The sequence below is a fragment of the Ovis aries genome, chromosome 13, assembly GCF_016772045.2.
Source record: "Ovis aries strain OAR_USU_Benz2616 breed Rambouillet chromosome 13, ARS-UI_Ramb_v3.0, whole genome shotgun sequence".
NCBI classification, from domain to species: Eukaryota; Metazoa; Chordata; class Mammalia; order Artiodactyla; family Bovidae; genus Ovis; species Ovis aries.
Window position 1 is genome coordinate 392,578 of NC_056066.1, and position 15,460 is coordinate 408,037.

The following is a 15,460-nucleotide window of genomic DNA, read 5'->3' on the forward strand; positions in this document are numbered from 1 at the left end:
TTCGCCAATGCAGGAAAGTGAAAAGTGAAAAGTGAAAGTGAAATGTCCGACTCTTAGCGATCCCATAGACTGCAGCCTACCAGCCTCCTGCGTCCATGGGATTTTCCAGGCAAGAGTTTCTCCTGAATCTTCCTAGATAAACCTGTCTAAATGATGCAAGAATTTTCTATCGAATGAATCTGTGATTTTCTCCACTTTAATCCCACCCGGGCTGTGTCTACCACACTCTCTCCACAGCTGCACTTGTCTCTGTTTCGTTTTCAGCTTTCTATTTTACGCTGGAGTACAGCCGATTAACAATGTTGTGATGGCTTCAGGTGGACAGTAAAGGGACTCAGAAATACGTATTCATGCGGCCATTCTCCCCCAAACCCCTCTCCCACCCAGGCTGCCACATAACATTAAGCAGAGTTCCCTGTGCTGTACAGTAGGTCTTTCATTATCCATTTTATTGTCAGATTTTATTTACTCCTTACTTTCTTTATGTCCCCTAAATGAATCTCCTCAAAACCCAGTTCCTCTCGTCTCAGGCCCCATAGCTAGTATTTCATTTTCACAATCACCTTGCCTCATGCAGGAGGTTGCTCCTTTCCTCCGAGGGCGGGGTGTGGTGGGCGGGGCGGGGCGGGGTGGCGGGGGGGGCGGCGGGCAGACTGGTGCAGTGGAGGGAGGGGGCCTGAGCCACCTGCAGCCTGCGGCCTGAACAGCCACAAGGCTCCTCCAGTGGCAGAGTGATACAGACTCTGCCTGCCAATGCAGGAGACGCAATAGACTAGGGTTCAATCCCTGGGTCTGAAAGATCTCCTGGAGTAGGAAATGACAACCCACTGCAGTATTCTTGTCTGGAAAATTCCATGGAAAGGAGGGGCCTGGTAGGCTACGGTCCATGGGGTTGCAAAGAGCCAGACAAGACTGAGCATGCATGCACATCATAGACACCAACGTGGAGTCAAACATCCCAGCTCACTTTTGGAGGGTTTAATTATGCCTTAATGCTCCTTATTATAATTAAGCAGAAATAGTGATTCTAATTAGCATATTTACAGAAACCACACAAGTATGCTTCCCTGGTGGCTCAGATGGTAAGAACCCACCTGCAATGCAGGAGACCCAGGTTCAATCCCTGGGTGGGAAGATCCAACCCACTCCAGTATTCTTGCCTGGAGAATTCCATGGACAGAGAAGCCTGGCGGGCTACAGTCCACAGGGTCGCAAAGAGTCAGACGTGACTGAGCAAAGAACACACACAAGTAGATCCATATAATTGCACACTTCACCTACTTGTACCTTAATGGTGTTCCATCCTTGTTTACTTTGCCCTGGTTTCCCTTTCAGCCTGAATGAGCACAACTTTTGAAGTCTTTAATTTATGACTATTTTAACTTAAGCAAGCCCTGCTAGAGGGTGACAGATGGTGAATGTCAAAAACCCAGAGGGAGGGTTTCTGTTTAGCCTTTGATTTTTGTTTTGTTTTTTAAGCAAGAGAAATGTCTGATTGTGCTCATAGTTTGTCGGAGAAGGCAATGGCAACCCACTCCTCTGTTCTTGCCTGGAGAATCCTAGGGATGGGGGAGCCTGGTTGGCTGCCGTCGATGGGGTCGCACAGAGTCGGACACGAATGAAGCGACTTAGCAGCAGCAGCAGCAGCTCATAGTTTGTAAGCATACGTCACCAACTTTTATCTTCCTGCAAACTCCCTGTTCTCCCCCAGATTCTCTTCTACTTCTGGCTGAGGAGGGGCTGGGCAACTAGGCAGCCGCATGCCTGAGTGGCTCGGGTGATAAACCTCACAGTTATTTTTCTCAATTAAGGTTTTCACTGACAATTTTACCGTTCCATTTTAAGCTTCTTCATTCCCTTGGACCTCGGTACATATGTCTGTGATAAGTCTCATCCCGTCCAACCAGATTGTCTCCTCAGAATATAGGCTAACCTATTTCAAAAAGCTCATCTCTCTCTCTCTTTTTGGAACCTAACACTTGAAAATGCATTGAAACAGAAAGTAATTAAGCTTTAAAGGAGAGCTATAAAAGTGATTTATTCATGAGTACACACTTATCCTTCTCCCAATTACACCCACTTTATATTATTTTTTCTTTAGTGTGTATCTGCAGCCTTTTTCTAAATCTTTACTACTAATGGAAACTTTTTATTCCAACCTTATTTCCTTCTGCTTGGCTCCAAAGACTCTCATGTGTGCTGAAAGGGATCTACTGGGGATACAGAACCAGGGTACAGAATTTGGGAAATTCTGCTCTGAAATAATAATGCTCCCTAGTCACAACCACTGACTTTATTAGGTTGTCAATTAGCCATTTTTTTAATTAGGGAAAGAAAAGTTCTTAATTCTTTTTTTTTTTTTTCTGAAGTTATTTGGTGACAGGACAGCTATGGAACACATATTGGACTGGCCAAAACATTTGGGTTTTTCCATAAGATGTTAAGGAAAAATCAGAATCAAGTTATTGGCCAACTCAATATCCTTTTCTTGGGCTTGCCAGGTGGTGCCAGTGGTAAAGAATTCTCCTGCCAGTGCAGGAGATGCAAGAGAAGATGGGCTTGATCCCTGGGTCAGGAAGATCCCCTGGAATAGAAAAAGGCAATCCATTCCAGTATTCTTGCCTGGAGAATTCTGCGGACAGAGGAGCCTGGCGGGCTACAGTCTATGGGACTGCAGAGAGTTGGATACAACTGAGCAACTAAGCACAGCACAATACCTTTTTCTTAGGTCAGTGGAACTTGCATTCTACAGATAAGTAATTTCTACAGAGAAATTTCTATAGGCTTCCCTCTGTGACCCCAAAGGACTCACAGAAGAAGAAAGAAACAATGATAATAATACTTCCTTTATATTGTATAGTTTTCAAAGCAGATTCACACACATCAATCCATCCAAGCTTTAAAAAAAAAAAACGAGGCTCAGAGAGATTAAATAAAGGGCATCTTCAAGGTCACACAGCTAGCCAGTCAGTGTCAGAGACCAGAATTTAAACCATTTACTTGATGGTTCCCATAAAAAAAAAAAAATCAATCTCAAGAATAGGATTATAGAGATCCAGCATTTTTTATTAACATTATGGAGGGGAATGTTTTGTAAGCAATACTTACCAGCGACTATGCTTTTCTTAGTTTAGATCTGTCCTGTGATTTATTTTTCTTATCATGTGACCCTTGGTTGAAAGCTGGGGTCATTTCATGTGTTTTCCTTCTTCTGTTAACTGGAGAGCATTGGAAAAATTATAAACATCATTTTAAAGCTTTGGTGGTTGGCATAGCTCTTTGTCTATCTGATTTTGTTGTTCCTGCGGTTTAAAAGATTATCTTCACTCAGTTGGAAAGAAGCCAAGTGTTTATCAATAGAGAAAGGGTTGAATAAACTCTGACACATCCACACAATGGAGGACTGTGGGCTGTTAAAAGGAGGCCAGGGTATTTCTTCATATACCTGTGGACTGAGCTCCTGGATATATTGTTACATGAAGAAAGAAAGTGGGATAAAGTGGTATGTATTGTGAGACACCATTTCTTTCAGGAAGGGGTGCCTGTGTCTGTATTTGTTTATATTTTTTTCATCCGCCCCACTTCCCCTCCTTTATGATTTTTTAAATGTAAGGACATTTTAAAAAATAGTTTACCTATCTGTAGGATTCCCCTGTGATCCAATTAGGAACAGGGAACAGTATTGGAGACTTCTCCAGATACACTTTGTTTTGTATATTTGACTTTGGAACCATTTCAAAATTATGAAATAAAAGAAAAAAATATCTCAAAAATCTAAAAACAGCTGGTGGTGTTACCCCACACAAAGGAATAACTTCATGGGACTTTAACACAGTCATTTGTCTGAACAGCCTTAGTAGAACATATCCTAAGGACAAAAACACAGGCAAAGACATCCTAAACTGTCTTCAGTAACCTTATTGTTTGTATTAACATTAATATTTGTTTTTTAAAGTGATTGCATAAAAGAGACACAGATGTGTAGAGCGGACTTTTGGACTCTGAGGGAGAGGGAGAGGGTGGGATGATTTGGGAGAATGGCATTGAAACATGTATACTATCATGTAAGAAACGAACCGCCAGTCTATGTTCTATGCAGGATGCAGGATGCTTGGGGCTGGTGCATGGGGATGATCCGGAGGGATGATACGGGGTGGGAGGTGGGAGGGGGGTTCATGTTTGGGAGCTCATGTACACCCGTGGTGGATTCATGTCAATATATGCCAAAACCAATACAGTATTGTAAAGTAAAATAAAAAATTAAAATTAAAAAAAAATAAAGTGATTGCATATAATAGGATAAAGTATGGATTCACATTATTATTATTATGAGTATATACCTTCAAGCTAAAGGCAAAATGAACCAGAAACAAACATTGATTTGTTTTGACAATGACATGAGTTAGCAATTCAGAAATTACTTCCAGGATTTGTTAAGTAAATGTATGCTCTGTGTGTATACTTCATATAATACATTTTTTTATACAAGATTATGCTGCACTGTGCTTAGTCGCTCAGTTGTGTCCAACTCTCTGTGACTCCATGGACTGTAGCCTGCCAGCCTCCTCTGTCCATGGGGATTCTCCAGGCAAGAATCCTGGAGTGGGTTACCATGCCCTCCTCTAGGGGATCTTCTCAACCCAGGGATGGAACCCAGGTCTCCCGCATTGCAGGTGGGTCCTGAGCCACCAGGGAAGCCCGTACAAAATTATGTATGCACATATATATGTCACAGAAGGGAGGTGCAAATACAGAAAAGACTTTTATGAACCCTATGGTGCTGGATTGGAATCTGCGGTATTAAAATATTAAAAGAAGCTGTAAGAAAAGCATTACAGCTACAAAATGCAAACAAATCCTAAATAAAAGGTCAAATTTACCAATAAAGGCTCATTTACTTTCAATCACTTTTTGCTTCTTGGGGCTTCCCTGGTGGCTGAGCAGTAAAGAATCCACCTGCAATGCAGCAGATGCAGTTTTGATCCCTGGGTTGAGAAGATCCCCTGGAGAAGAGAATGGCAACCCACTCCAGTATTCTTGCCTGGAGAACCCCCATGGACAGAGGAGCCTGGTGGGCCACAGTCCATGGGGTTGCACAGAGTCTGACATGACTCAGTGACTAAACCACCACCACCAGTGAAAAGCATTTGTATTTCATAGTAGCTTCTGTTTTCATCTTTTCATAGACCAAAGTGCCAGTAAATTGTTTCTAAAAGGAAAGAAGTGGAGAAGGGCACAGTTCTTACCCTTGCCAGCTGTGTTCAATGGGGTCACGATTGTCCAGGTAATTGAAGCGAATGATATCAGTTGGATGCTTGTCAGAAGACCTCCACGGTGGGAGTTCTTTCTCCCCTGGGTGGTTCTTCTTTCTTAAAGAGGAAGAGGATCGGAAAGCAGATGAAGAAGACAGCTTTCCCCCTGGAGAACTGCTTCTAATAGGTTGAACATCCGTGATCACAAACCCATCTTTTGGAGGTGTCTAGAAGGAGAAAATTATTTCTGTTCTCAAAACAGTATAATAATAACAAAAGTAAAACAAAGAACATGGACTTCCCTGGTGGTCTAGTGACTAAGAATCTGCCTGCCAATGCAGAGGACACTGGTTCAATCCCTGGTCCAGGAAGATTCCACATGCCTGTGTGCCACAACCACTGAGCCAGAGCTCTAGAGTTTGTGCTCTGCAACAAGAAAAGCCATTGCAATAAGAATCCTGAGCATGGAAGGTAAAGAATAGCCTCTGCTCACTGCAACTAGAGAATGCCCAAGGGCAGTAACGAAGACCCTTTGCAACCAAAAATGAATAAGTAAATAAATGCTTTAAAAAAAATCATCATTATCATCATCACCATGATTGCACTGATAATGGCAGTGATCACAGCAGCCACCAACCCAGAGGTACTTGTATGTGCCAGGCACCGTCTCAGGAAGTATTCCTGCATTGTTATTTTTTGAGCGGGGTTATACAGTGAGGCATGCTGGATCTTCGTTCCCCCTACCAGGGATCGAACCTGCACCCCTTACACTGGAAGCGCAGTGTCTTAACCATTAGACCACCAGGAAAGTCCCATTCCTACATTACTTTATTTAAACTTCATAATAACTTTAAGAGGTAATCGTAACTGCTTCCATTTTACAGAAGAGAAAACTGAAGGTAGGATAACATGATTAATTTTTCCACTACTACTATGAAGACATAAGCAGTAAGACCCAGGGTCAGAATTTGAATCCAGGACTCTCCAGCTTCAAGTCCACACAATGAACTTCTCTATCCTGTATTGCCACCTCTCCTACAATATCATTATACAGTTATTCCACAACTGAAGTTAGTTTGTTCATAAAAATATACGTTCTTAAAAACAGTACCCTGTTCTCCCTATCTAAAACACAGAGACAATTTCCATCATGTAGGGGTAAACTATAGATTTTATCAATTATCAAAACTTCAGCCATTTCTAAAGAATTGGGAAATGAAAGTCTTTTTTTTTTTTTTGAAAGTCTATTTTTTAATTGCCCAAAATGAAAGTCTGGTTTTCTTATATATAAAATTCATAAGGGTTTTTATGCGGTTGTAGCCTAAGGGAACAGGTACTGCTATGTTGAGAAGCCATTAAAGGCTTAATTTTTATTCTTTAAGAGATTAGGGAAGCTTTGCTCAGTAAATTGGTTTGCTTAAATTGTTTGTGAAAATTTAAAAATTCCCCAAGTTCCTCCAAGCAGAATCAGTTAGTTTCTTATCCTTGTTTCAACTGATCTTTCTTTGTATATATTTCTCTTACAAGATAGTACTTCGTATTCAATGTGGTAACTATCTGTTTGTCTGTGTTCTGGGCCATAGACTAGGCTCCCAGAAAGTGGGGTTAAGACCATTGTAGCCTTAGCAGCTAGCATATAACAGTATTTCATACATATTTACTGATTTAGTGAGTGATTGTAAGTAGTAGAGTAAGAAGACATTTTACTTTTATATAATTGATGGCTCATTACTAGATTAGTATTCAGTGTTTTATGTGAGTCCTGGCAACCCACTCCAGTACTCTTGCCTGGAGAATCCCCATGGACAGAGGAGCCTGGTGAGCTACAGGCCATGGGGTTGAAAAGAGCTGGACACAACTGAGCAACTAAGCACAGCACAGTGCGGATCTCACTTAAAGTGGACATTCAAGGAATCCCCTGGGGGTCCAGTGGTTAGGACTCCACACTTCTACTGCCGAGGAGCAGGAGTTCGATCCCTGGTCAGGGAACTAAGAGCGCAAGTCACACAGGGTGGCCAAAAAAATAAATAAAATAAGATGGACATTCACTTCATTTTTCTGAGTTTATATTGAATGAAATCTATTTTTGCTGGAAGAGGTCTTGTTTAACACCACTAGTAATAAAGAATACATGATAATAAAAAAGCATTTTCAGGGGAGAAAATTTAGGCATGAATGCTAGTAACTATATACATAAATAAACATCATTAATTCTGAAAAGTACAAAATATTTGACCATTAACAGAATAGATAATAATGAAAACTGATGACTTTCTGTTAAGTAAAGAAAAACTTTGTTCCCTTTACCCAAAGCTGTTTGAGTCTTTTTAAAATCTCAAATGTTGAAAAAATTTTAAATACTTTTGTTTGCATATATTGAAATGACCAGACATCTTTTCTCTTTTATGCTGTGAATTACATGGACTGATTTTTAAATATTATGCCAACCTTACTCTCCTTGGATACATCCCACTTGGTCATCATGTATTATTCTTTTTTTTATATCTTACTGGGTTTAATTTGCCAATTTTTTCTTTAATAGAAAAACTGAAATTTACTATAACAAAGTACTCCCTAAAGAAATTAAATACTAAGCAACAATGTGGCAATTTTCTTGTATCAGAACTATTCATCATTTTAAAATATGTGTGTGTTAGTTGCTCAGTCATGTCCGACGCTTTATGATCCTATGGACTGTAGCCCACCAGGCTCCTCCAACCATGGGGATTCTCCAGGCAAGAATACTGGAGTGGGTAGCCATTCTCTTCTCCAGGGGATCCTCCTGACCCAGGGATCAAACCTGCATCTCCTGCATTGCAGGTGGATTCCTTACCGTCTGAGCCACCAGGGAAGTGCATAAATAGTTTCTGGAAAAAGAATTATTGTTGAAGACCAAGTATTAAAATCAAAACCTTTTTTCTACAACCTGGTTAATCACTTTTCTCTCCTCTGCCCCAGAATAGCCCACGCTTCAGCTATTGAAGCCTTTCCCTGCCTATGAGTGACTTTGAATGAGAGTTAAGGAAAGCCTTGTGATAAAAGGAGTCATAGCTATTGTAATTTTTAAAATAACTCTTCCATCACTGCACTTTACATTTTTCTTTCCAAAAGAAATTCTCATGAAGAACAGCCATCATTGAAATCAGAAAGACTGCTTTTATCATTGTAATTATAACAATATTAATTATGCAGTTTATTACTATATTAAATGTAGAGGGTTTCTACTTCAAGCAAATACACAATAAAATGAAACGCAAATGAGCATGTTAAGAGCCAACTATTCATATTTCAAAAGGATTCTTCAGTTCAAAAAGGACTCACTGTACCTTTTCTATTAAAAAAAGTCACTGTGGTCTTAAAAATAATTTAAAAATTGTAATTTACACATAATTTTCAGGAACTCTTCTATTATACAAAACAATGCACAGCCCTGCATGTATATAGCTCATGCCACAAAGAAAAAGCTCATAAAATTTTCCCGTAAGTTATCTAATTAACTGTGACTATAAGAATGAACATAAACATTGGTTACAATGCATAGAAAAAAAACCACTAGAAAAATTTATGCTCATACTATTTACTGTTTACGATTCCATGTAAGGACTTTACATTGCTAGTTTCTAAAGTGAAAAGAACTTTAATATGCCCATTATGCCCTTTCCTAATTACTAATTTTTTGCAAACTTTTCTTTATTAATGATAGAAACATAAACTTCAGTTTGCCTGGTAGAATCACAGAAAATTTGAATTAGTTAAGTAAAATTTGATGACCCATAGGTAATAAATACTGCATATTACCCACAGAATCCCAGTGTCAGAATTGTGTACTGTAGGCATCAGAGACACAGAAATCCAGGAATCTGGAGAGAATGAGGAGCTCCAAGTCATAACTTGGGTGGAACTGTGGTTTGTGAGAGTCAGATGACTTTCAACTAACATGGATATCTTGAAAAGAGCTGTTAAGTTCTTAGAACAAGGGAATTTTGAAGTCATGGTATATTTCTTTTGAACAAATGGCCTTCTCCAACTTAGTTCTAGAATTCCTGAGTAGCTGATGTTAGTAATTCTTCTTTTTCCAAATTTACCTTGGGCTTGGTAACATGGAGTTCTTTCACCATTTGAATATAATGCTTCTTCCATACACCCTGCTCATAGGCAGTTGGGGAGACATTGATGTACCAGTTAAACCACAAACATTTTAGCATCCAGAGCTGATCCAGTTCAGTTAAATTCTTCCAATGCCAGCTCACCTGGAAAAACAATGTTAAAAAACTATTCAGTTTACATGTCCACTTTCTCTAGGTTTTGAGCCATCACCCTGATACTGAGAGAACTTATTTTTTTTTCTGGAGTGGGTTGCCATGCATCTCCTCCAAGGGATCTTCCTGAACCAGGAATCGAACCCACTTCTCTGCACTGCAGGTGGGTTCTTTACCACTGAGCCACTGGGGAAGTGGATTCATGGATTCATTCATGAATGAATCAGAGCAAACATAATTTTAACTAGATAAACCAGGCCTGGAATTCACAAGTAGTTTCTTTTTTATCCTTTTCCTCTGAATCACAACCAAGTTACCTCTTACCTGAAGTGCTTCCTAACCAGGCAGGAATTTTATTTTTTTTAATTGGAGGATAAATACAACATTATGATGGTTTTGCCATACATTGGCCATAGGTATACATGTGTCCCCTCCAACATGAACATCACTTCCACCTCCCTCCCCATCCCATCCTTTCAGGTTCTCACAGAGCACTGGCTTTGGGTATCCCTTTTTCTTTCTTTCTTTCTTTCTTTTTTAAATGTTAATTCAGACAGAATCCAAGTCAACTAATATTTATCAAGCACCTATTAACCATCCTTGTCACAACCTGAAGGGTAGTATAATTAATATTCTCCCCTTGCAAATGGGGAAAGTAAGCTTCAGATAAGACTTTGGAACTTCCTAAAGAACTCTGGCTATGCCAAAGTCTTTGACTGTGTGGATCACAATAAACTGTGGAAAATTCTAAAAGGGATGGGAATACCAGACCACCTGACCTGCCTCTTGAGAAACCTGTATGCAGGTCAGGAAGCAACAGTTAGAACTGGAGATGGAAAAACAGACTGATTCCAAATAGGAAAAGGAGTACATCAAGACTGTATATTGTCACCCTGCTTATTTAACTTATATGCAGATTACATCATGAGAAACGCTGGGCTGGAGAAAGCACAAGCTGGAATCAAGATTGCTGGGACAAATATCAATAACCTCAGATAGGCAGATGACACCACCCTTATGGCAGAAAGTAAAGAACTAAAGAGCCTCTTGATGAAAGAGGAAAGTGGAAAGTTGGCTTAAAGCTCCATTCAAAAACTAAAATCATGGCATCTGGTCCCATCACTTCATGGCAAAATAGATGGAGAAACAGTGGAAACAGTGGCTGACTTTATTTTTCTGGGCTCCAGAATCACTGCAGATGATGATTGAAGCCATGAAATTAAAAGATGCTTACTCCTTGGAAGGAAAGTTATGACCAACCTAGGCAGCATATTAAAAAGCAGAGACATTACTTTGTCAACAAAGGTCCATCTAGTTAAGGCTATGGTTTTCCAGTAGTCATGTATGGATGTGAGAGTTGGACTATAAAGAAAGCTGAGCGCCGAAGAATTGATGCTTTTGAACTGTGGTGTTGGAGAAGACTCTTGAGAGTCCCTTGGACAGCAAGGAGATCCAACCAGTACATCCTAAAGGAGATCAGTCCTGGGTGTTTATTGGAGGGACTGATGTTGAAGCTGAAACTTCATTACTTTGGCCACTTGATGCGAAGAGCTCACTCATTTGAAAAGACTCTGATGTTGGGAAAGATTGAAGGCAGGAGGAGAAGGGGACAACAGAGGATGAGATGGTTGGATGGCATCACCGACTCAATGGACATGAGTTTGGGTAAACTCCAGGAGTTGGTGAAGGACAGGGAAGCCTGGTGTGCTGTGATTCATGGGGTCACAAAGAGTCAGACACGACTGAGTGACTGAACTGAACTGAACTGAAGGATCTCTGGGAGTCTGCGTATGCAAGTTGTATGAAGGCTACAGAAATTCCAGTTGGCACTTTGCTTATTTTTTTCATGATATGCTTCTGTTTTCCCTCCATTCTTATGATTTAACTAAATATATAAAGGGAACACAATGACTAATAGTATATTGGTGTGCCTTAAATAGCCTTTAAGATTCAATAAAGCATTAAGTATTTGTCCTGGGGACTTCCCTGGTGGTCTAGTGGCTAAGATTCTATGCTTTCAGTGCAGGGGTCCAGGGTTTGATCCCCGGTTAGGGAACTGGATTCCACGTGCTGCAACTGACACCTGGTGCAGACCGATTAATACATTTTTTAAAAAGTATTCTGTACATTCCATTTTCATGGCATTATGGCCAATCCTACATATCCAGCAAATGGTGGATGTGACCCTATTATGTGCAGTAGTTTTTAAAATAATTTATTCCAGGTTTTAAATAAGTCTTAGTAGAAACTAGAGTCAAGTCCATATATAAAGTTGAGACTAGGCATTCCATGTCTCTTATCAAGAATTGCAGAGATGATAGCTAATCTTCACATTCATTTCATCCTTGGAAAGCTGGCCTCTTTTTCAAGGTTAACTCAATAATAAATAATGTTTGAGTGCCCCCAAAAGGAGCAGAACACTCTTTAATGGAACTCGCTACCCATCCATCTGTTTATCTATCTGTCTCTCTTCCTCCCTCCTTCCATCCATTGTGTATGGAGTTTCTATTATGTCCAGGATTATTTTATGGGCTGAAGACAAGACATGTAGGGGAGAGGGAAGCAGAAGGGGGCACACATAGGAGAAACAGTAGGTTCAGGATCTAGATGGAGGAAAAGGCTTAGAGGATCTGATACAACACTGCAGGCAGAAACAGAGATCACAACCACTACCACAACCACAACCCAGAATGAAACTGCACTGCCCTGAATCCTCATATGGCTGGTTAATCCAATCAAGATGTGGAGTTTGGGAGGGAGGGGATGGGGAGACAGGTTTTCTCAATTCTCACCCTTTTCCTCTTTTGACTTAGATTGGGTTTAGACCTGGGTAGTTAAGTTGGGGTTTCTCCCCTGCACTGGGGATAGAAAATATTTTGCTTTGTTTTTGATTTTTGCTGCTTTTTGTTTGTTTAAACTGGAATGAGGAAAGTTGAGGGTAGGTATGCTCTTTCAAAACTGTAAGACAACCCCTACCACATTTTTAAACAGCTCAAAGCTCATCTTGGTGCAATGACTTTATTGTTTACTTTAAATCTAGCTAAAGAACAATTGCCTCACAGTCAGTTCTGGGACATAAAATACAATGCTGAAATCTACCAAGATTGACATATGGTACACATAGATGATAAGATTATCTATTTCGTATCACATCTCCCTGGAATTATAACATTCTTATTGTGAAAAACATGGAAAATTCTGAGAAACCTGAAGAAAAACAACACCCAGAACCCTGTCAATCAGAGATGAGCAAGCATTATCAACAAGCTGGTAGAATTATTTTCCTTTCTGCTCTTCAGTTATATATGAAAGTAAAATTGGGAAACTGCATGCAATTTAAAATCATGCTTTCTTCATTTTACACATAATAAGCATCTCTGTTCTTCCAAAACATGTTTTCTAATGACTGCCTAATAATTCATTATATGGTGGAATGATACTCTATTACTGGGCATTTAAAACACTATGGTTTTTTTTTAATTGTTTCAAGTTTAGAATAATATGTGTATATCAATACTAAATTCAAAGATACCAAGGAGCACACAGTTTAAAAAAAAAAAAAAAAAAGCCTCTCATCCTTGTCATTTAGCCGTTCATTTCCCTCCCTGAATGTAACCATTGTTACTGGCTTCTTGTGTGCCATTCCAGAAAAGCAACAAATATGGATACATTCTTTATTCTTCCAAAGTGGTAGGATAATTCTGCACCTTTGTTGTTTCATTGATGATATATTGAGGAGATAATTGCAATCAGTCTGCTATTAGCAGACATTTTCATTGTTTCCAACCTTTTGCTACTACAAACAATGATGCAATAATCTTACATGGACATAAATTTTGCATGTGTTGAAGTATACCCATCAGACAAATTCCAAGAAGTGGAACTACTGGCCAAAGGTAATCTTTTTTTTTTTTTTTAATTAAAAAAATTTTTAAGTTTTTAGCCATGTCTCATGGCTTGCAGGATCTCAGTTCCCCGACCAGGGATCAAACTCACACCCTTGGTAGTGAAAGCCCCTGGATCACCAGGGAATGTCCAGGAATCTTTATTTTAAAATTGAGTACTACCAAATTGCTCTCCTCGGTGTTTGCATCAATTTATCTATGAAGGTGAAACATATGAAGGTGCTTGTTTCCCCACACCCCTAACAATATAAAATGTTATCATTAAAAAAGAAACTAAAAAAAGAAAAAAAGAAACTCAATCCATCTGAGTCACAAATGATGGCATGAAAATGAGGCTAAGCATTTTATCTATTTTAGAAACTTCTGCTTTTCTCTCTGTGAACTATTTGTTCACTTCCTTTGCTCATTTTTCTGCTAGGCTTTGCTTTTTTTTTCTTCTTAATGTAGATTTATAGTCATTCTTTAAAAAATAAGAAAGTTACCCCTTTGCTGGCAATATGTTTTCCCCCCATTTATTTCAATTTTGGGGGGCCACACCGCAGCAGTTTGTGGGTTCGTGGTCTCCTGGCCAGGGGATGAACCTAAGCCGTCATCAGTGAAAGCACTGAGTCCTAACCACTCCCAGGGAGCTCCCTCCTGTTTACCATCTGTATTTGTTTACAGTTTTCTTCTCAATGGAGAAAATTTTAACTTTTATAATCACAACTTAAAATCTTCCTTTCTTTATCTATAAAGCATATATAATATATATACAAAATATATAAAATAAATAAAGCAAGATTTTAAGTTATACATTTTCTTTTGAGGCTCTGAATATTATAGATTACTCACAAAGTCTTCCTTCCCTAGATTTCCTTTAATTACATTTTTTCCCCTTTAGTCATGCCTGATGGCTTACAGGATCTTAGTTCCCCAAACAGGGATTGAACTTCTGCCCTCAGCAGTGAAAGAGCAGAGACTTAACCACTGGACCAGGGAATTCCCTCCTTTGAGTAGGGAATTGTTTCCCATAATTTCATATCAATCTTTTATCCTTCTAGAATTTTTTTCCAGATACTGCCCGATTGTCCCAACACCAATTATTAAATACATCATCTATCTTACTGCATTCATTTTCTTATTTTTTTTTCATTTTCTTAATTTTAAAAACTAAAGTTACCATATGAATGCACAGTAACAGGTAATATCTGGTCTTTCTAGACTATGAAAAGAAATCAACAAAATGACTATCAATTTTATATCTTAAAAATATACTTGAATACACCATGAAATTATTTGTAAGAAAATAATGGTCAGATGCTTTTCCAACCTGTGAGCACATTTGCCCACTCTGAACTCCTTTAGTCTCACATGCTTCTGTATTTATCACATTAGCACCTTATTTCATGCTTTTCTATTTACGAATGGCCTGCACTCTACACTTTAAGTTTTACTATGGTCCTCTGCTGTGCAATATAAGACTATTCTGATGATGAACCATTATATACATGTATATATTTCCCCAACTGGCTAATACTATTTTACGGACACATAGCAATAGCTTACTTTTTCGCCCCTTTGAGCACTAAGTGCACAGCCAGACACAAAGAGATGGGGCCAATCCAAACTGTGCAGATGAAATGTGGTGAGCGTCTTGTCGGTGCTCAGTTTTGTATGCATGCTTTCTTTTTTCCCTCAAGTTTCAGTGTTTTCTAGGCTATCTTTACAAAACACCGAACCCTGCTTCTTTATCTGTGCCTGTGCACAGTGACAAAGGCTTTGGGGGTCCAGGAAAGAAAAGATGTATAAAGATAACACCTTTGGGAGCTTGGTAGTAAAATCCAGAGCTTCTGCTGGAATTTTCTCCTGAAGCTTTCAACAGCAGAACTTTTGCTGTGACAGGGAGCAGCGTTCTAACAGGACTGTCAGGAGTCTTCTCTTCTGGTGTCCATCCATTTGTCAAACTGGAAAAAAAAAAAAATGGCAAAGAAAAAAAAAAAAAAGCTCTAGGTTTAGTCTGATACCAGAGACGCATTATGAAAGAGACAAAGAACTGCATAGAAAG

At 39.3% G+C, this 15,460-nt stretch overlaps 1 protein-coding gene and 1 long non-coding RNA gene across 2 annotated transcripts in view; both read right to left on the reverse strand.

The window, feature by feature from the left end:
- Positions 1-2,938: 2,938 nt before the first annotated feature.
- Positions 2,939-12,514, reverse strand: LOC101103085 (F-box only protein 16-like). Its single transcript, XM_015099523.4, has 4 exons — positions 12,488-12,514; positions 9,338-9,502; positions 5,247-5,479; positions 2,939-3,218 (listed from the first exon to the last, which is right to left on the reverse strand). Exons 1-4 carry the CDS (start codon positions 12,512-12,514, stop codon positions 3,215-3,217), a joined length of 429 nt encoding a protein of 142 aa, XP_014955009.3. The 3' UTR covers positions 2,939-3,214.
- A 1-nt stretch (position 12,515) lies between these two features.
- The window catches only part of LOC114117542 (uncharacterized), a 28,158-nt gene continuing 25,213 nt past the window's right edge, over positions 12,516-15,460 (reverse strand). The window contains exon 3 of the long non-coding RNA XR_003591159.3: positions 12,516-15,359. This is a non-coding gene — a long non-coding RNA (uncharacterized LOC114117542). The remainder of the gene's footprint in view (positions 15,360-15,460) is intronic.